At 46.7% G+C, this 21,743-nt stretch overlaps 1 protein-coding gene and 1 long non-coding RNA gene across 5 annotated transcripts in view; one reads left to right on the top strand and one right to left on the bottom strand.

Annotated features, from left to right (window-relative positions):
- Positions 1-9,163, bottom strand: part of ADCY9 (adenylate cyclase 9) — a 97,709-nt gene extending 88,546 nt beyond the window's left edge. The window contains exon 1 of one of the 2 annotated variants that reach the window (XM_037382598.1): positions 7,042-9,163. In XM_037382598.1, coding sequence (XP_037238495.1) covers positions 7,042-8,740 — 1,699 coding nt within the window. In that variant the 5' untranslated portion in view covers positions 8,741-9,163. The remainder of the gene's footprint in view (positions 1-7,041) is intronic. The other variant, XM_037382597.1, reaches the window with a different exon arrangement.
- An 87-nt stretch (positions 9,164-9,250) lies between these two features.
- LOC119147590 lies at positions 9,251-20,082 on the top strand. 3 transcript variants are annotated; one of them, XR_005104087.1, is made up of 3 exons: positions 9,251-10,357; positions 10,463-10,757; positions 12,004-12,880. It is a non-coding gene; the product is annotated as an uncharacterized LOC119147590 (long non-coding RNA). The 3 variants fall into 3 exon arrangements; XR_005104086.1 differs by adding an exon at positions 18,574-20,082 and having other exon boundaries at positions 9,254-10,357; positions 10,463-12,076; XR_005104085.1 differs by adding an exon at positions 13,415-14,105 and having other exon boundaries at positions 9,254-10,357; positions 10,463-12,076.
- The last annotated feature ends 1,661 nt before the right edge of the window (positions 20,083-21,743 follow it).

The raw sequence follows: 21,743 nt of genomic DNA, 5'->3' as shown, positions 1-21,743 counted from the left end.
GAATTTTCAAGTGTCAGCTGTAACGGAAAGAGGAATGGCTGTCTCTCCTTACAGAGCCAGGATGGATGGAGCGAGCTTGTGATTCAGAATCAAGAGAAAGACAGCTTACACACAAACTGTAGATGGGAGAAAATAATTATAATTTACTAATTTTAGTAATATTCCAGGACAATCTACAGCAACTCCAAATCCAATGAAATTGTACTTTATCTTAGTGGTGAATGTAAAGTCTTACATACTTCACCTGCCAGAAGGAAAAGTGAAGTACATATTGTGAAATAACTCCAAAAAGGGTTTTAAACAACCCATTGAAATCATGCATCCTCCTCATGACAGAAGATGAATATAAATTACATGTCTTTGACTTTGTTTTGTCTTTTCCATCAATCTTTTTCCCCAAAAAGCCACTATGTCAAGGCTTTTATTTAAAGAAGTTGTCTTGCATTTAAATAGTCCCTCACCTACCTCTGAAGATTTACTGATGTGAACGGGTAGAAGGAAGAAGAGAGCTCAGATTTGTTATTTGTAGGGTACCTGTTTACACTGCAGCACCTGTATTTTGGGTAGCCAAAGAGAGAAACATAAATTAAAAACTCTGTAGATGATGGTCACAGAATGCAGTAGAAGCCATGGTGTTCCCCCAGTGCACCAGGGCCTCGGATTTCAGCACCCATCTTTCCCATGTTCTAGAATAAAGCTCCACTCCTGCCATGCTCACTTCAGCTCCTGTAGTATGTAAATATCTTAAGGGCTATTAAAACTTCTACTCCACTGTACAGTGCTTATATAGGGGTTAAACAGGCAGAGCTGCAACCAGACTGCCAATACTGTGTTAACTTATTTGTTAATTAGCATCAGGGCACGCTGTTAATTGAAACTGGAGCCCGTACTTGTTTAACAAAGTATATGGTTAGAAACAATCTCCATCCCGTACAAAGTGGAAAATCTTACATAGGTACGAACTAGGCTTATAAATTCTTTTTCACTGTACGCAGTAAAATTAGCCCTTAAGTATGTTATCAAAACTCAAAGCCTCAAAAGCCAACATCCAAGTTCCCTTAAATAACAAAAACAGCTTAAGTGTGAATATTTTTAAATTGAGATATTTTTCTGCTTGGTCTTGCACAAATAAAACCAAGAGCAAGTCAACAAATCTTCCTCAAAATCTGGAAAACTGTGACCTTCCTGAAGAGGTCACAAAACCTGCCTGGTAGTAAAGCTGATCAAGTACTAATGCACTAATACATAGGTTTACTTTCAGAAAAAGTTGTCATTGCATCATGTAAAATATTTGGAAAGCTGAACAATCACCAGGTTTTCTTACAAGTTTCCTTCTTTTGTTTACAGTGATGAAACACAACTTCACTATGTGAAGACAAGAACCAGTCTGAACAACTACATTCACTAATTACCTCCTCTTCTTTTTGCTATTACATGATAAAATTACAGATCACGTCAAAATGTTAAATTAATGTAGAATTTACTTCTTCCTGGCAATATGCCTTCATGCAAATTACCTCTAATTTGTTACCTGTCACTGAATACTTTTCATTTTTTAAATACAGGAGTCAAGTCAACCTGTGTATGGTATTTTATTTTCAATCTCACAATTGAAAATAAGATCATGAACCACTACCACAGTAACAACAGTTAATAGGTCAGGTTATATAAAACTGATAAACTGACTAGTCACTAAAATTTTATGCCTCAGTCAGCACTTAGGATTTTGGTTTGTGGGAAAGTGGAAATACATACACATGTAGACTTCATTACCACTTAAAAGAGACATTTGTTCATCTATCCAATGTTGCCTGACCGCCAGATCAGTATCAGAACACATGAAATCCAGAATTACAATGCCTGTCACAAATGAGTTCAATAAATATAAAAAGCCAGTATCTAAAGATTTACATTTATTGAACATGATGAAACTAGAGGCTGAGCAGGAAGACACGTAGTGCAGCTGGCAAGACACAACACAATCACCCCAACCTCCTGCACTCACCCCAAAAACACTCACTAGAGACTCAAGCTGCCCTTAGCCAAGCCACGGAGCAAAACTGAATCTGTGCAGAGCTGTCCTGCTGGCACAAGCACAAGCCCTCTAGATTTACACTATGCCCAGCAGGCTGGCCTCAAAAAGTTAAGGAAAACTTTCATCTTATCTTTCATCTACCTATGAACTTCCAGCAGCACGTTTCAGCTACAGGTCCTCTGTGCGCAGGGCTGGGAAAAGACAGAAAGACGAGGCGGGCAGGGAAGCCTTCACCACCATCACAGTGTAATCGTAGTCTCTCCCTGATCGGCCACAGAGGTGAGGAAGGGAAGAAAAAGTCAATGACTTTTCTCTTCATAACCTTATCTAAGGCTTTTGTCTGGCAGGAACACCCGCCCTGTGCTCCCTGTAAGCCAAACCTGAAGCAGCAGCAGAGTACCAAGTCACCCAGCAGAGCCGTATCCCATGGTCTGCCAAGGGAAAAGCATCCCGTGCGTCGCAGGTTGCCACCATGTGAAGAGCTAAGCTATTTATGGAGAAATAATTGCCTTACATTATGTGAAGAGGTTTCAATATCAGGCAAAACACTGACTTTTATTACTGATTTGCTTTATTAAAAAAATGTTTACAAGTAAAGCAGATATTAAAAGAAACCTGGAGAACAGTGAAAGACAGTAAGCTGCAGATCTGTGATACGCTTTATCAGGAACAGCCACCAGTCGCCACAGGTGAACTGGTGGATGTTCGGGCAGTAAGCACTGTGAAAGCTGACCTCCCTCCGAAGCCATCAGCAACACGGTTTGGTTAGCCAGGTGACACACCACACAAGCTTACGTTTTTTTCCATAACGAAACAAACACCAAAAAGTCAGACAGAAAAGAGTATCTGTATCTTCCAAGGGCTTCTAACAGAAATTCCACAGAAAAGCCATTCCTTGAGGCAAACTGAACACAGAGGTACCTTGCTGCAGAAAGTTCAGGAATTCTTTTAACAGGAACTTCAGTAACATTGACTCTCATTAGAGTATCAGCATACATACAAATGCCCCTGATGAAATCATGGTTCCACTGTGCTATGCTCTATAAACACAGAGAAAGCATTCTTGCCCCAACATGCTTATGTATTTTGAGCACTCAAAAAAAGGTGCTGGTGACCCTGGTATTTATGGAAGAGTTGCTGGCTGGCAAATAGCAATATTGTGACCTCCTCGGTAACAAGAAAGAGAAATCCAAACCACCAAGAACAGAACAACCCAAAAATATTTCCGTAAGCTGAACTTTTTATATCCTGAGTAGAGATCTCTGACTCTAGGGTTCAGAAGGGATGCATTAATGTGCGTTATGTGACTCAGTATCTCATAGTCTTCAAGTATCTCATAGTCTGCTAGGAAGCTCAGCAAGAAAAAGTGCATTGCCTCAAATGCCATGGCAAAATTATTACCGAAGATGCAACTGAACTGATGTCTAGGGGTTTATCTGTGGACCTCAAAAAAACCACCGCAACATTCCTCTGCCATGTTCCCTCCACATCCAAGGGGATCAGGTGCAGTGAAAACAGACAGCATAAGCAAGCAGTCAGAAACAGGTAAAAATGCTCTAAGGTCACCAATGGCTCGCTGTCTTTGCTGATCTATTTTAGATGCCATCTACTTAATTCAGAAGTCAGAAACAGGAGGGAACACACCAGGGCCCCACTCCTTGCAATAAGGAGCCAAGGAAACAAAGGAGGAAGAAAAGATATTTCCATCCTAAGCTTTCAGCAAATCACAAAACAGCAAAGGGAAAGAAAAACTTAGTTTTGCCTCGTCTATTCCAAAAACCAAGGAGAACAGCACTCAGACAACTCAGGGTACATCTAGACTAGTATTTCAAATGGAATGGTAAGCACGGTTTTGAAGCAGTTTGCCCAATTCACTCCTACTTACCCTGCTCTGGTGCACACTGTAGAGTTGTACCTGGATTCCTTCTGGGTGAACCAAGCCAAGCGACTCGCTCCAGGAGCATGCCTGATGCGCTCCAACCACAGAGGTACTTTGGTTGAAAGACCCAGTCCAGAACCAGTCTTCGGCAGAAGTCCTAAAACATGCGTAATGTGGACACCGAGTCCTCGGCACCTCCCGTTTTGCTCTGTGAATGGTTTACTTCACCACATTGACTTAGCCTACAGAAAGATTGCTACGACTACTGCGGCAGCCCAGACAATTAAGAGATAACATACTAGATACACAACATAAAAAATAGGATATCATTAAGATATCAAGGCTTGAAAGGAAGCTGAGAAGCAAAGTGCTGGTAGGGAAACAAAGCTTATGTCTGTTATCTCTGCAGCACTTTCATAATTGAAAAGAATGAGACATATAACATAATTAAACAACCACAACAAACTTCCTCTTCTCTATCACTACTATCAACAAATTCTCAGGGAAAATAGCAGAGCGAAGCTTTGTAACAGCACCTCCGTTCACAAAACTGAGCAGTTGCTTGGCAGAGAACAATTAATTAAGAGGTGAAATCTCAGTTTATTCTATTAAATCTCAGAGCTGCTACTTAACAAAACCCTCCCCTGCAGCAGGTTCTAGATGCCAGCCTGTGGGCACTGCTGTTAAGAGTGCTTTTATCATTGCCTTTTTTTTTTTTTTTTTTTTTTTTTGCCCCTGCTGCCATTTACCTATCAGCCAAGTGATCTGACTGCGGAACAAAGTACTGAGGATACAGGAAAAAACGGGCATCTGCAGCATCCACATTTCCCTGAGGGTCTGGGCACGGGATGGACAAGAGACCATGTGTGCCACAGACCTTTGGATAAAGGCAGCTGTGGTAGAGGTCTGCTTGGTTTAAAAGTACACACAGACTCCTATTTCTATAACTATGTAAGACATTGATAAGAAATGGAAGCTAATTACAGTTCCACAACAAAATACAGAAGGGAAAGGGGAAAAATACCAGCCCAACCCACACTCCTTGTTAAAGCAATTCTTACCACATACTCCGGTTGCTTTCATAGCTAGGTTTCAGGGTAAGAAGAGACCATTAAAATATCAGTCTTCAAAGCATACTTCATCTTACCTAGACTGCATTTCAGTTTGTTCATCTGTAGTGCCCTGGCTAAAGCAGGACCTGTGAAAGGCATTCAGAGCTGCAAAACCTGAACCACCGTACTGATGAGACACAGCAGCCCATGCCCTCTCACAATAGATGTAACCAAGGACAGCACAGAAGTCTGAGAAAGACCATGAAAAAAATACTCCTGACATGGGGTATAATTGCGCTAGAGAGTGCTCTTGTGATCTAGCAAATATAAAAAATAAATAAATAAAAATATTTAAGAGCAGTAACATCAGTCTCCACAAGTAAGTTCATGTCATTTTGTAATTAATGATATAGAGTACAGTTACAAATTCAGCAAAAATACTTAATTTAATTTGTTGCTACAATACAGCCTTCACACTGCATCTGGCTGTAAAGGTAGGTGGAAGAGAGAAATGCTGCAGGGTAGTTTCTCTACAACTATTCAATTTATTTTTCTCCAGAATGGCAAGATTCAACTTAAGAGTAATGGAGAGATTACATCTGATCCTTTTTTCTTGAAAGCACACTTCCACTGAAATAGATCAGTGTCAACAGTATTCAAAGAAATTAACTCAATTTGTATTTTTAGAAGCTGAACAGAAAGCCAAAGCCCAGGGACACACATCTGCTTCAGTTCTATGGCTTCCAGCCACCAATGTCACTGTCGATATTCTCCCTCCCCGTAAGCCTCTCATTTCAGCCCCACTGCCATATGCACGCAGACAGCTAGCTCACCAAAAATAAGTATTTGTGTCACATCAAAATAAGCACCTGCCACAGGCGAGCGGCCTGCCGTTACTGCTTCCACCACTGTTTTGCAATACTCTCCCCACCGTCCTTACTCACTGACCTTTCTACAGCCACCCTGGCCTTGTTTTGTATTTGTTGCAACAAATATCTCCTTCCTCCATCACAACGCTGTCCTACGACTCCTTCAGTTTCTTCCACTGTTTTCCACGCTTACTTTATAAAAATGGGTACATTTAGAAACAGAGCAAATAAAATCAGATAGCATAAAAGGGTTTGCAACGTATTCCACTCCCGTTTTGATCCATCTGCTCCCCACCTTGGGCTACAAGCACTGCAGCCAGCCATACCTCCATGAGACAAAGGCACAGCACTAAAGCGACACAGCTCTTAATAAAGAGACAATTAAACCTCAGCATGTATGAGCCTCCTGCACACGCCTGTAAGTGCTGCTAGAAAGCAGTCAAAGGCTTCATTTCAAAATGAATACTCTAGAAAAACGAAAAACGGATCCTCAGCCAAGCCATAAAGGGGAACCGAAGAATCCCTCATTTTCTTTTCCTAAAGGCAAATCTGCAGTTTTATCCCCAAATCCTTAGAGCTGCAGAAATGAGAGCATCTGCCAGCTCACTGAACCACCTGAGTAACTTTTTCCAGCCTAACTTCGAACTACAGCAACTTGCTGTATCAAACTGCCAAATCTACAGTGCTCATTCCTTTCTGTGAATCCAGCTGTCATTTTTCCCAAATGCCTTCACAGTCCCAACTCTCCCAATGCCAAAAAAAACTTTTCACAGATATACATAATTTTGCAAAACACATATGCTCTATGTATGGCACATGAAGTCAATTAACAAGTTTACTTACTGAATTAAAGGATGACACACAACAGTAAAACAAAAACCTCTTGCAGACAGCAAACACACTAACCTTCTCCTCCCTACAATGTGATACTCTCACAAGAAGCGCTAAGGCGTTTTGAAGCCTATGCACATTTGGAGTACCCCAGGAGATCTTTCATGCTTATCTCCTTGGCATCTTTTATTCCGTAATCCCCATGGTGTTTGTAATCACCAGCACGTGGAGTTAAAATGTAGAACGTGTTCAATTTGCAAGTCAGCAAGCACAGAATATGCACTAGGGAAAATACATTCCCTCATACGAGAGAGGGAGGGAAAAAAAAAAAAAAAAAGAAAAAAAAAAGACAGAGCACAATATAGAAGCACATACCTTTTAACTGGTCGGCTACCACACTCTGACCAACTCGCTCAATCACCTTTCCATCCTCCATTTCATAACGATCATCCAAGTATTTCGCAGTAGCTTCCGAAATATGGACTTTTCCAGCTACCCCAAGCTGCTCCATCAGATTGGCCAAATTGACATCATTGGACCACACATCAAACTTGAATCTTCTCATGCCCAAAATGCCACAGAGGACTGTCCCCGTATGAACACCAACTCTCATGTTTACCATTTCTTTTTTCTCTTGACAAAACTGCTCAATGGCTTTAATCATACCCAAGCCCATCTCAATGCAGCAGTAAGCATGATCTGCCCGGGGCTCTGGGCAGCCGGCTACGCAGTAGTAGCAGTCTCCCAAAGTGCTTATCTTCTCGCATTTAGTGTCCTCGCACAGACGGTCAAAACGTCCAAAGAGGTCGTTCAGGAGTCCCACCAGAGCATGGGCAGATTTATTGGCACTCATTTTCGTGAAGCCCACAATGTCTGCAAACAAAATGCTCACTTGCTCTATCTGCTGCATTTTAAAAGGACGGAATATTATGGGGGTTTTCTGTATGGAGGGTTTCTTCTTCCTGTTTTTGGGGCTTGAGGTGGAATGACGTTTGATGGAGTTTTCACTTTCATCATCCCCCTGCTTCATTAAGTCATCGGCTATTATTCTTGGCATAACAGAATGAATCATCCTCTCTTTCAGGGCTTTTTCCACTTCTAAGTCCTTTCCATGCATGATGGACTGCCCCACTTTCAGGAATGTGCTTCTCGATCTGACTTCGGACATGATAAATAAATGAATACCGATGGCGTGGATGCAGATGTGCAGGAAGGCTTTGCTCAACAGCTCCCAGTAAACCGCACCAGCTCCTAGAGGTGTAAAACAGTTCTCGTCGCGGAAGTGATAACCAAAGGTCTCGAAGAGGACTGAGTACGACAGTCCCAGGAACAAGCTTAAATACAAGGGTAAGTGCATCACCGTGTAAAGCAACAAGAGCACTTCAATACACATAGAAAAACTGCCTACTTGAGAAAGACAAGTGTCTGTGGGATCTGCCAGGGGAGTCCGATTGGACATGTCACCACTTCCTGAGATAGGTTTCAGAGCCTGGAACTGCGGAGCCAGAGTCAAAGCAAAGACCAGGAGGGTGAGTATCAGCGAAGTCCATACGTAATGGCGGGCATAAGTCTTGGTGAAAGTGAACACAAAAAAAGCTACACATACCAAGAGGAAGCACAAAGCCGGCACCATGAAAACAATCTGTTTCTCTCTCATGTGTATGCCGAAGTAGATGCCCCAGAGAAGGCAGGCCACGCCGATGTAGAAGAGGGCATAGCGAAACCTGCGCTGGGTCTGCGGGAAGCATCTCTCCATGCAAGCCTCCTCCAGGTTATTAGAGTCGAACTTGGGGTTCCACCACTTGGAAGAGGCCCTCTCGAAGAGCTGTGGCAGCTTCTTCTGCCGGCGGAGGCCGGGGCCGCCGGGACCACCGCCGCCGGCTCGGCGGGTGCCCCCCGACTCCCCCGAGCTGCAGCTGGAGGAGATGCTGTACTTGCAGTGCTTGGCGGAGGAGCAGCCCTGGTGCTGCTTGGGGTTGATTTTCACCGTCACGCTGTTGCTGTCCCCGCTGGAGTCGCAGCTCACCTCGGTGCTGTGGTGATGCAGCAGCTGCTGGTGCGGTGGGGAAGCCATGTTGTCAATTCCTCCCGAAGAGCCCGCTCAGGAGTTGGGTCTCTCGGGCCGGGAAAGGCACCGGGGCTCCTGGCAGCGGCGCCTCTAGTCTCCTCCCGCCGCCGGCGCGGGGGGGCGGCCGGGCAGCGCCGCGGCGCTGCGCCGCTCGCCGGGCTGGGCACACAGGGCGCTGGGACGCGGGCAGCCCCGCATATTCCCCCCGCCTCGCCCGCCTCCGCCGGCCGGGCAGGGCCGGGGCTGCCGCCCGCCGCCGGCCCCGCTCCCGCAGCCCCGCCGAGGCTCAGCCCCGCGGAGGGGACGCCGGGCCCCCGCCGGGAGGGGACCGCTCCTCCATGTCGCCTGCAGCTGGCCGCGGCTTCCTCCCCGCGCCCGCCGGGCAGCGCTCCCCTCGCGGCCGCCGCCAAGGGGCCGGCTCCAGCCGCCCGCCCGCCTCCCTCGCCCGCCCAGCCGGGACGGCACCGGCGGCCGCCCCCCGCCGGCCTGCGCGGCCCTCCCCGCCGCTCCCCGCCAACGGGGCCTTGGGCCCGCGGCCGCCCGCGCCCTGCCGGCGCCGCGGGCAGCGCCCGGGCGAGAGAGCGAGTGCCCCCGCGGCGTTCCTCAGCCGCGGCGCGGGGCTCGGCCGCCTCCGTCTCCTCGCCCGCCGCGGGGCCCGGCGGCGCTGGTCCCGTCACCCTCCCGGTGGGGTGGTGCCGCGCCGCCGCGGGGAGCTCCGTGCCCTGGCGGGGGCCGGCCCGCCCGCCTGCGCGCCGCCGTGCGAGGGGAGGGGAGCGACGCGGCGGGGGCGCGCTCAGGCCGCCGCCACCATCTTCCTCACGGGGGGATTTGGGACGGGGAAGGGGGGGGGCTGCGGGTGCGCGCTCCCGCTGGCCAATGGGGCGCGGCGCCGCGGCGGGAGCGCGCAGTCCCCCCCGCCCCGTTCCCGCCCCCCCTCTTCCCGGCCTGAGGGGCGCGGGGAGGGGGCGGCCCCCGCGGGCACTCGCGGCCCCGTCCCCTCCGCGGCGGCAGGGGGTCTGTCCCTCCGTGAGGCAGCGGCCGGGGAAGGGCTGACAGGGACGGGACGGCGCGGGATGACCCGCAGCCGGGCGGGTCCCTCAGAGTGGCCCCCCGCCCCGCGGCTTCTCCCGGGCGCTGCCCCCCCCGGTCCGCCGGCGGGTCCCGCTGCCGCCCTGAGGGCCCTGGTTGTTCCCGGGGGGGCCGGGGAGCCGCCGCTGGCACGGCTGACATTTGCCATGCGCAAACAACATGCACTCCAGCAAACAATTCAGCCGTTCCGCATCCCGCCGGACACTCGCGGGCTGCTTTTTCCTCCTCTTCCCCCCTGTTTTTTTTCCTCGCTTGTTTATAACTGACGCGATCCCGCCTGCCGCCTCCCTCAACGTTATTATCTCTTCCTCCCAGGCGGCCCGTATCTCCCTCCCTCGCAGGGTCCCTCCGCGGTCGCCTCAGCCTCTTCCCGCCCTCCGTCCCTCCCCCGGGCTCAGGGTGCTGCCCCCCCATCCCCCCGGACCCTGAGGCGTGGGCACGGCCGGGCCGCCCGGGACCCCCCCGGGTGCCGCCCCCCCGCCTGCAGCAGCGCTCCGCAGCAGCGAGCCCCTCCGCTGAAGACGGCAGCGTTCGGTAAAATACACTTTTTTCTTTTTTTTCTTAAATAGTACTAGAAAATACGTGGCCACACGGTTACTGGAACTGAAACCTGTAATTTTTTCCATTTCTTTTGTAAAGGTATCACTGCTCTGTAACCATGCCGAAAAATGTGTTGGTTTTTATTATCATTGTTATGATGAAGAAGACGACTAAGAAGAAATTTGCATTTCCTGAGGTATTTGATACCAAAATAATCTGTAATAAAAAAAGTCTTTTAGCAATAATTGTTTTGGTTGTGCTGTGACGTACCAGTCTCTTAAATTGCAACTACTGACTCATCTGATCAATATTTCATCGGGAACGCTGCTCGCCATGCCGCTTTTCCATAGGGATCGTTAGGGAGGAGGAAATCCCTGAGCTGACGGGGCAGAAGGTATGGATGGCCTCCCAGGCTTGCCTATTAATTGATACATTTACTAAGACATCTTTGCGACCTTTTTATTGATTATCTTAAGTGCACTTTACGTTACGTTTTTACTTCATAAAGGATGACGGATTTATTTAATTTGGAGGATTAAATGTGACAACTTCCAAGGACTCAAAGACACTGTAGAAACTTGGTGGAAAGAGGATAAAAGTTTATGTCTATGGCAAAGAATTTAAGGTGAAACTACCTGTGTTTTTAACTTTTTTTATGTAAACCTGTAAGATTTATCTTGTTGTAGAGGTTGGGTGATTTGAACAGAAGAGGTACTGAAATTCCAGCATCAATTTTTTTAGCCTTGCTTTATGATAGCACTAAATTATTATTATTGCTTATGACAGCCTTACTCCACAGCCACTCTGGGTCAGCTGCATTTCCTTAACACCCTTCCAAAAACTGTAGAAACTACAAAGAGCTAAAATGGGGGCAGGGAGGAGGGTAAACAGGAAATAATTTAAGCCCTTATTATTTCTAAGTAAATCAGGATGTCATTGAAAAGAACACCAGAGTACATTTTCCTCCAGTTGAAGATGTGAGTTTTCCCTCTAGTATGAACAAAGTCATGATTTCATTCAGTTCCTTTGGTCCAGAGTGATTAAGAGTGCATGGGCAGTAAATAAATAAATCATTGTTTGCCTAGAGTGTAGTAAAAGTTGAGGGCCTTCAAATTGGTGTTTATTACTGAAACTTGCTTGGATAGTCTTTAATTCAATTTTCACCTAAAATAAAGATGTGGGATTGTACCTTCGTTCAAATTAAAACTGTTAGGCAGCGGTGTGTACAGTTGTACGGAAGCGTGCAAGGAGGTGGCAGCTCAGGTGTGCGGGTGCTGCACAGAAAGAGTTCACGTGCACAAGTGTGCACACACAGTCAGAGGAGAGAGCCCACTCGTGTGCATCTCCCCTGTTTGCACATGGAAGATACCGACGCTTCGGGCACAGAGATACATGAACGCGGGAGGCAGAGGACCCGCAGAAGCAAAGCTCAGGCTGAGAAGTGAGAGAAGTGTGCCTTGTTCCCCCTGTGCTCAATAAAGCAGGACTTTGTGTGTTCTTAGAAGCAACAGAATCACATCAAAGATACTGGCTGCATCACAAGCTTTGACTGAGTGACCCACATGATCCCAAATTTTGTCTGGCTACTGGTCAGACACAGCTTTTGATCTCTGCTAATGAAGTAGTCTCCTCTTTCCCAGCTTTCATTTACTGGTTCGAAGGACAGTGGAATGGGACTGAAGAAGACATCCGACTTGTCAAACCCCTCCTTTGGTAAGCTTCAGATTGTGATTTTGAGATTGTTCAGAATCCTTGCTCTTCCAAGGAAGCTCCCACTAGGTTTGTTACCCATAGACTTCCACCCCACTCCTCCTCTTGATCTTTTGGGTGATAATGTCACCCAACATTCACCAGCCCAGCTGTTCCCCAGCTTCCTCTATCATGTTCTGTGGAAATGTATGCTGTGTATGCAGCAGGGAGAACAGTTATCTTGTGTTAGCTCTGTACTGGCTGGGAAAGACCTAATGCTACCTCCCAAAAGACTGAATTTTTTAAACTGAGCGTTATGTCACTGGCACTATTCTTTCACTTTGTTTGTATTGTGAAGATTTTTCTCCATTGAATTAAAGCAGCAGATTAAATACATGTAAGCAGTAATCAAGAAACACCGGTGATGCTTCTATTTATTTCAAGTCTGACTAATATTTGTCTCGGAGGGTGAGAAGTGGTTTGAACTTGTATCCATTACTTCCCCCCTGCCTTCTGGTTTGTTTTTGTCCAGGAGGAGTGTAACCCCATGGAATATAATGCAGTCAGCATGTCCCTCTGTGGCAGCATCTGAGGGGGTAATGTTTGTAGCATCTGTTAAGGAAGATGCTTCCTCTTGGTCACTTTCTTAGCAACTATGGTTAGCGCATCTCAGAAGAGCTGGCAGCTACCACATGGTATTGATGTTGAGTCCCAGGTTCATTTTGAGTGTCTGGTAGTTCTGGGTTGTGCTGTTGTCCTGCAGAGCACTCTGGTTATTTTCCAAAATATTGTGAGTGGTTTTGTTTCTCAGAGACCAGAGTTAGAGGAAATATTTTACAGAGCAATAGCTGGGCAAACGCATATCCTACTTGCGCATTTCTTTTAACTTCATGCCACTAAATATACATATTTAGTCTATAGAACTGAATTTACTTCCCTTCTCAGAGGCACAGCTTTGTCAGCTCTAATGATTGGCTTTTGTTTGATGTTCATAATATTGTACTTCACTGCTTATCTGATGGAGCTGTGCGAAACTATTTAGGGGGGTTCTGAAATGTGACAACCCACATGATGCTTTTTTAGACTTCACAAACCACCTTCATGAGGCAGAAGAATATGACATGGGAACTGCTGGCTGGAACAACAGTGTATATTAATGCCAGTATAGTTGGTGTAGCTGGGGAGGAGGAATGCCATTTAGAAGTTTGTGGCTTTTATTGTATGCTGTCAAAGGCAAACTTAACAGCCTGAAAGAAAAGGCATCATGGATGCCATGGGTGGAGACTACTGATCCTGCCTGCCTCTGGAAACTGCATAAACATGGGAGGAAAAGGTGTTAAAACCCGTTTGGTCCATCCACAGACAGAAAGACTCAAGGGAGACACCCCAGATGCCCCGTTCCCTATGTTGTTACCTTAACGAATAGCAGGATCCCACCTTCTGACAGACTTCTGCATCTGCATCCTTCTGGCGTGTGCAGCATTCATTGTGAGTTTTTGTTTTGAATCCTGGTTATCTCTAGGTAAAAAAATTCATGTTATGGGTTTAAAAAAAATACAAATTTTCTGACTGCTGTTCACAGACTAACAGGCAAACATTAGAAAATATTTTGGAGGATTGTTACTCCATGATTTTTAAAATTAGAGAAGTATCACGATGTTTATTTCCCTTTTCCATAAAGGGGCACAAGAGTTACCTTTTGACATCTTTTCCTCATGAAGCTACAGAAGCTGGGTGAGTGGTGTGTTCTCCTCACTTCCATGGGGTAGCCAGCTTAGTTTTGCATTCTGTATTTTCATCCTTCTGAAACTGCAGTTTGGGATGTTAGCGTTACTGACATGATTTCACATCCCAGAGGAGATGCACAGATAAAATAAGTGAGTAAGCAGTAGAAGACCTTTTTATGTGACTTGGACCTCAAGAGGGAAGATAAAACCTGGTCCAGCTGAGTGGGAATCACCAGCTCCCATAGGACCAGGATTTTACTTGCAGGCTTTATGGTTCCCTCATTTGTGTAGCCTTCTACACTGAAAGCCATGCAGATTATACTGCTTCTTTGCCAGAACGTCTGCCACCAGGAGGTGGCTTCAGTCAAATATACATTTCTGTAAGATGAAGACAAACTTAAAATTTATTGCTCATTCCATTCATAACCAGAAGTTCTCCTGGCTTGCCAAGCTGCTGAATCGACTTGGGTACCTCACCCTTGAGTCAGAAAAGCCCAAAATAGAAACTTGCTCCATTTCCAAAGAGATGAAGTACCACTGTTATCTGCAAATACAGCCACATCTAACATGCTTTTGTAACTACAAACACTCGGTGGAGGAACCCAAGTGACACTCCGCTTCTTTAAAAAAATAAATTAAAAAGGGGGGGAAAAGGTATTTTCTTATTTGAAATAGGAGTGGTAAGATTGCTATGAATGGGACTGTCTGGGTGCGGAAGCACCAAGAAATCAGCAGCAGGAGAAGGACCGTGCAAGCGGCAGTCACTGATGTCACCTAGACCAGCCCAGCATCTAGTTCCCACTCCATCTACTCACAGCTTCTCAGGATGTCCAGGTTAGGGAGACAAGGGACAGACTACAGCCAGAGTACAGCAAAGTTTTGAGCCATTAAGGAATGACAGCAAGAAGATGAGGTAGAAGCTGTAGAACACCGGTTGGAGCTACAGCAATGCTCATCCAGGATTCACAAAGTAGAGTCAAGTCATTCTCTCTCCTGTGCCGTAACTCTGCTTTATAGCACAGCATAAAATAGCCAAAACCAGTGAAAGTGACCAACAGTTGCAGTCAAACAGAAGGAAGTGACATTGTAAAGTCACCAGCAGGACTTCTGCGAGTAGGTGGAAGGCAGTGAAAAGGCATGTAAAGATAGTCCCTATGTGATATAAATTAAGGGGTTTCTGTGGCGCCAACTCAGACCAACAAGTAGAAAAATAACCATAGCGTTAATTCACTGGATCTCCCCTTCTCACGTTGTTAGCTTATGATCTTGCAGATGTAGCATCAGTAATTTTTAGCATCCTACAAAAGGATGCCTGTCGCAGTACTACCAAAACTAGCCAGCTGCCACAAGGCTTTTACCACCCCGTAGCAGGTTAACTTCAATAAGTAGTTTCTGCACCTTGCCCCGGCACAGCCACCAATCCCCCACAAGGTTTCAACAGTTCATCTACTGTTTGTGCTGTTTCTTCGTATTCTTCAGGCCAGGCCACGCTGCTTCTCGCCTCTGCTGCATCCTTCTCCTTGTCTCTTCTACCTCCAGGGCACTCTCACCTCCCTCTGCTTCTTCCAAGTCTCTCTCCAGTCACTGCTCCTCTCTCCTACCCCTTACAGCTATTTAACTACTTAGCAGGAACCAGCCACAGCTGCACCTTATCCACACCAGCCAACCCACCGCCCCAAGCCAGCCCACAGCTGTATGTTATCAATGTTAATTAACCCAGCTTCATTCCTCTACAGACACCCACTAAAAAGAAAGTTTCTGAGGGCTGTCAAGCAGACGCTTGCTGTGTGCCACCTTCCTGTGAGCGCTCCTGGGTTTCCCTTCAGGTGTGCTGCAGGCTGGTCTCGCTCTCTTCCTGCTCCAAGCAAAACAATCTTCTGAACTGCCTTTCTTTCCCATAAAGAGCAGGCAAACAAGAATCCAGTAACCCCTTTTGAACCCTGAACAGATGAGATACACAACCATTACTGGGCTGAGGAAAAAAAAAAAACCAAAAAACAAACACCTTTGCCTTGGGGAAAGTCCAGATGTATTTTCTTTTCTCTGGAAACTTTTCCTCCATCTCCTCCAAAAGAAGGGCTGGATGCCTGAGTGCTGTTCTCCTGTGCCCCCCTGCAACCGGCTCCCCTCTAGTTGTGAAGATCTTGTATGTGCTCCTTTACCTGTATAACATCACAGCTTATGTGATCTTGCAAAATACAGTTTATGAAGCCAACACCGTAGAGAAACAGAAGATAAAACCTTTTCTTAGACAACATGTCTTCGTAGCAGTTTCTGTGGGAAGATCCTGATGGATGGGGCAGTTCTCTTTTACGGGAGCAACAAAAGCATGTTCAGAACTAAATTATTCTCAACTAGTCTAACTATTCAGAACTAAACTAGTCTAAACTATTCATGTAACCTGGCAGGCAAGTTTCCTCCTAGGGTGATCTTTGGTACCCCTGGAAAGGGTAGCAGAGAACATTCTTCTCAGCTGTACTGAGATACACTTCACACAGGTGAAGTGGTTGCGACTTGATGCGCCTAGGAATGTAGCTGACCCCCACTAGTCCAACTGGAGCAGATATATCCGAGCAATTTAGCAGTGATGTGACAAGTGTGAAATGGAAGATGTTGAGAAAGTATTACATCAATTTTTAGTTTGTGTTGAAGAGGGTTTCTATGCAGTTGTGTTCTACAAGATCAGAAAAAATACACTTCAGTCTGCAAACACAAGAACCAGTCATTATTTCAATTTTTTGCCATGCTGTTAGGATTAAGACTTTGATGAAACAAAAGAAAATTATACAGGGCAGTTTGACCCCTGTTATTGTTAGTGTGGTGACTGAAATTGGGGCAGCCCAATGCAGTCCACTGATTCTACTGCTATACGATATATTTAATGTTTGTATTGATTAAAAACTGATTTAATTCTAAACAAATCACTGCTGCACTTCACACTTTATGACTTAAAGATTTTATTTACACTGCACAAAGACTGTGTAAAATGTTATTGTTGAGGCTTCCAAATCAAGCACTTAAAAAATACGAGAAGATTTTTGCATTTTGACACTCTCAATATCCATGGAGTGCTTGATGCTCTCTGAATATTCGGGACATTTGCAGGGCTATTGATGGACCGCGAGTGCAAAAAGAGCAGTGAACACCTTCCAAACAATCCTGCGTAAAACTGAGGGTGAATGCGTGTTTCTGCCATCGTTCCGTTTCCAGGGAACAAGGCAGGAAGCAAATGGTGCCGAACACACTAACACAGAGATGGTTATTGCAGCTCCTAGTCGTTTTTACCTGTGTTGCTGCCCTGACAACTGCGGTATATTATGGAAATAAAACACAAAGTCACTTGGTTCTGAGCTATTGAAAACACAGCAAATATTTGTTCAAAAGAGGAGCTGGGGGGCAAAATAAAGTGGCATATAGAATGCAATGAAACATCACGGAGGGAGAATTTATATGGTCCAGCAATTACTGGCTAGATGCAATCGAGATTCATGAATGGGGCTCTAATCCTTTTATAAACCGGGAATCTGCTTGAATTGGGTGATGGGGGTGCTGACAGTCACACCTGATAAGCAAAAATCAAATAACCTTGGTGCTTCACAGCACGTCCTAAACCCTGAATGACAGGCAAAAAATCACCTGTCATGGGCTTTTCTGTAATTTCCCACCAAAGGTTTCTTTTGCAACTTTCAGAGGCTCCGCATGATATTTACCTGCGAGATCTGCTCAGAGGTTATGTCTCAGAAGATTTAGACAGATGACACGTATGGAAGGAGATCTCAAAAAGGAAATTTGGTGCAGACTGACTTGGCTGCTGTGCTGCTATGTGTGACCCCATCTTGTCGCTGCATGCCTGAAACTGTCCCACATATTGTCTGTTAGTTTGGTAAATTATTTCCTAGAACACTGAGAAAACAAAAGAAGGAGCTGAAATTGCCTGTCAGTATTTCTTCAGTGCAAACAAACAAGCAGATTGTGCATCTTATGTGTCTAGTCAAAACATCTCAGTTATTAATATTAAACTTCCTGGAGAACCTGCTCCTGAACAAGCTACAGAGCTGAAGCATGGCTGAAAATACTTTTAAAAAAAAATATTCCACCATCTTCAGCTGATGTTTCTGCAAGATGGCAAGAACAAGCCCCCCTCCGCCCCGTAACGAGGGGGTGTGCAGCAAGGCGGCGGAGGTGTGCATTGCACTGGTGTGTGCAAACATGCGGTGCCAGCTGCCAGTGTCTGCGCTCGCACCTCCTCGAGGGCTCTGTTGCTCACAGCCAGGCTGCCTGCTGCTCTGCCAGGGCCGCTGGAGGATGCTACACCCTCCTGCAAATCACTGAGGTGCTTTTGGGAGGCAAAGACGTGCGGCCGTAGAGAGAGAAGAGGCTCTGGCCGTAAACCAGGAAAGCGGGGGCTGAGAAGCAGATTTATTGCGCTAAGTGGTTTTTTCCTGTCTGCTCATTTCTTCTCTTTTACCATCCTCAAATCAGTTCTTTCCTTGGTTTTGGCTCCATGGAGAGCAGGGAAAATATTCTATTGCCCTTTCATGGTCATAACACATATCTATTAAATCCCATTTTATTGTAACACAAATAATGACAGCCATGCTTTATTTTTTATCTGGACCATTTAAGCTCTCAGTGAAGGATTTGCACTTAATCTGGATCTCTTGCTTCCTTTTCTCGCTGTGTTTGGTTCAAAGTCAAGGCACATGCTGTGTTCCTTTAGAGGCAGTTTGTCTTGAATAGAGGTGTGTTGATTTTTAACCAGATTTTTCATTCTGCCCTGTCTTACCTTCACAGCCACGCTGCTTAGACCAGGAGGCACCGAGTTTGTCACTTTGCTACAGCCCCAAACTTCTTACAATCCAGAAATTTGGGCAGGGCTCTTGGAGAGATTATCATCTTCCTAACCTCAGCCAGACTGCAAAGGTGCCCGTCTTCCCCTAGATGAGCAGTGTGCTTCGCTAACCACGGAAACATGGATGGAGTTGCTGCCTTGATTTGTTCCCAGCAAGTCAATGCGTAGCAGCAACGATTTAGTGGGTGGACATCTTTCCCTGTTACAGAACAGAGCTTCAGGTGGTCTCTGCCCAGAGCCCACCACTCCTAGCTGCTCAGCATCGTAGGAGAGGATAAACATGTAGAGTTTTTAGGCGGAGGTCTTTTAAGTTGTATGTTAGGCTGAAAAATGAACACCCTGTATTATAGGAATCAAGGATGCTCCCAGTGTGTACTGGTGCTGCAGTGGCGCGGGGCTGACAGCTGGGATGTTCTGGGCTGGCCAGGCTGCCCATGCATCTCCTGCTGCGCAGCATCTCAAGGCAAAGAGCTGGCAAACGCTGTGGTCCGAAAGATTTCCCTATCTTAAAGCCTGAAATCTTCCAGAAAGTGAGGAGATACAAGCAGGGCTGAAGAAACCTCTTAGCAGGCTGTAAATGTATTTAGTGTTTCTGCAGTGTAGGGAGAGCTCGAAGCTTTATTTAGCAAAAACAGCTAAATCTACTGTACTGTGGTGTTGGAGGAGTTTTTATGTATAGCAAATAATAACTGTTTTTAATTAGCTTTATTTACACAGTAGACGCCAATGGTGAGCTCTAAATTAAAAGGGCAGAATGTCCTTGCTGGGAAATGTGATTTTTGAAGCCCAACAACTGAAAAGCAGTGGGAAGGTTTTTGCTCGGACTGCCTGGGGAGAAAAATCACCTTTGGCTCAACAAAACCGGAAGGTTTGCAAGCCCACAGCAGAAGTTTTTCAAGAAACTAATGAAAATGGAGGATTATAGTTTAAACTGTTTTGCAATCACTGGCCTCAGTCCTGGAGACACTTTTCATACATGCTTAACTTCATATATCCTGATAGTTTTGCTGACCTGCCTGGGGTTATTCACACCTGTACACAGAAGTGCCAGAGTGTTTACGGAACGGAGTTTAAACTATAGCATTTGTTCCCAAAATAATGACGTTATGCAAGATCTCTATAACTGGCTCACTGAGATTCTTTATGTCAGGAAAAACAAAAAGGCTGAGAAATTCAGGAATTAAGATTCCTGAGGCGGTCTCAGATCTGCTGCCTCGTGTGAATAGGATCTTTTGTTGTGCTGGATCACAGCACTGGGCCACGGAACTTATTTAGCAGCTATTAAAAAAAACTCCACCTTGATACAGTTTGAATCTACTGCTTACAGGAAGATATTGTCTGCATTTCTTTCCACTCTCTGATGTATATCAAAGCTTAAAAAAGTACGTTTGGCCACTAGCTGCGACTGAAAGGTTTCCCCTCATTGATGGCAAGCAACTAATTGAAATATTTATAATTATGGTGATAGTATTTATAATTTTTTTTAATATTTTTTCTTTTTATAACATGGGAGTATATTCTGCCTGCCATGAAGGAACTTGTTGAAACCCCTGAACAGGAATAAATCACCTCTGCAAACTGTAGTTCTGCCGTTTATCGGCTTGTTTCTCTGCAGAAGCCAAACTGCCATTAAGCTGACTCACATTTTGGCATTTTGTGTTTATATACAAGATGACGATGTTTGCAAGCAGTGGGGGGGGGGCAAAAACCCTCATTCGTCAGCGCTGTGGTCCCGGCAGAACCTTTCCCTTCTCTGCTGCGTCGGCAGAGCCTGGGGACATGGCTGGAGCCCCGCTGCGGCATGGGAACCGTTGCCGTCGCTTTTTGCCATCCAGCACTGAGTGAAGTCGGGGCGTTCCTGCAATCCTCTGCATTGTGTCCCAGACCCATTGCTCAGCCATCACCACCTGCTGTGTCCGCAGCCAGCCAGGCTCAGGGGCTGCTGGAGTCCCAGATCTACCTGAATTCTGGCACATCTGGTGCCCCTCCGTCCCTCCCCATCCGTCTTCACCCCCCCGACTGACCCTGTGCGACTCTGCCAGCATCCTTCGTGGTGCTGAAAAGCCAGCTTCAGTTCTCAGGACACTTTTCATGGGATCTTTATCACACACAAAATTTTCAATGTAGTATTCCTGGTGCCAGTATCGTACTTGCCACAGGATTTTTACCTCCACCTCCCTTGCCCTAAGTCTTACCTTGTTTTCTTTGCCTTTCCCCAGCCAACGCCAGGGGTGTGAGGACCTGCTGTGGAAGGGATGGGGACACCAGCCACACTGTCACTAATTTACCGTGGCATGGCATAGTGGCTTTATGTTGCTGCCACTCCCACCGGTCTCTCCTGGCATTCCCTAGATTTTAACCACAGCTCCTGGCCATGTTGCAGCCCTGCCAGTCACTGGGGAGAGGCAGAGGAGGGTCCCCCTTCCCCCCCCCCCCCGCCAACGTGCCTCCTCTCAGTGTCCCCTGGCGAAGGCTTGACTCACCACCACCAGCCTCACATCCCACCCTGCAGCATCCTGCCTCGTCCTTTGCCAGGGGAGAACCGCAGCCGGAATAAACCAGGCAGACAACACCATGGGAAAACCCTGTCCTGCCCTGCCATGTACCCCCTGCCCGTCCTGCTCTGTCCCATGGTCACGCGTGTCAGCACAGCGCGGCTCTGCCGCACGCCTGGGGCTGTGCCGGGCCCGGTGGGATCGATAGCTGGGCTGGCTCTCCGGGAGCGCTCGGCTGAAGCCAGCCAGCGCTGACTGAGGCAGGAGCAGCAGTTCTCAGCTGCTGAAAATCCCACCCAGATCTGCTGCAAGGTGGAAGTCATGCAGCAGAAAGCACCAAGCGTTCGGATTTCTGCCGATGGAGAGGAAGGGGACTCTGCAGGCACCCCCAGAGTTTCTAAATGCTTTGAAAACTCTTCCAACAAAAAGATTTGTTGAAGCAGGGTGAGGTCTTTTTTCTGGGGGTGCTGGCAAGCACAGTGTGCGGCAGTGCTGCCTATTCCCGGTATCCCCAGGGGATTCAGGGTCCAGTGGCACCTCCTGGCTGTGCCGTGTCCTCTGGCTGACAGAGCCGATGGGGCTGACAGACAGTGCCTGGATGTACAGTGCCAGCAGGG

Source organism: Falco rusticolus, chromosome 4 (assembly GCF_015220075.1).
Source record: "Falco rusticolus isolate bFalRus1 chromosome 4, bFalRus1.pri, whole genome shotgun sequence".
NCBI classification, from domain to species: Eukaryota; Metazoa; Chordata; class Aves; order Falconiformes; family Falconidae; genus Falco; species Falco rusticolus.
The sequence above is the reverse complement of the archived record's forward strand: the minus strand, read 5'-3'. Positions and strand labels throughout refer to the sequence as shown.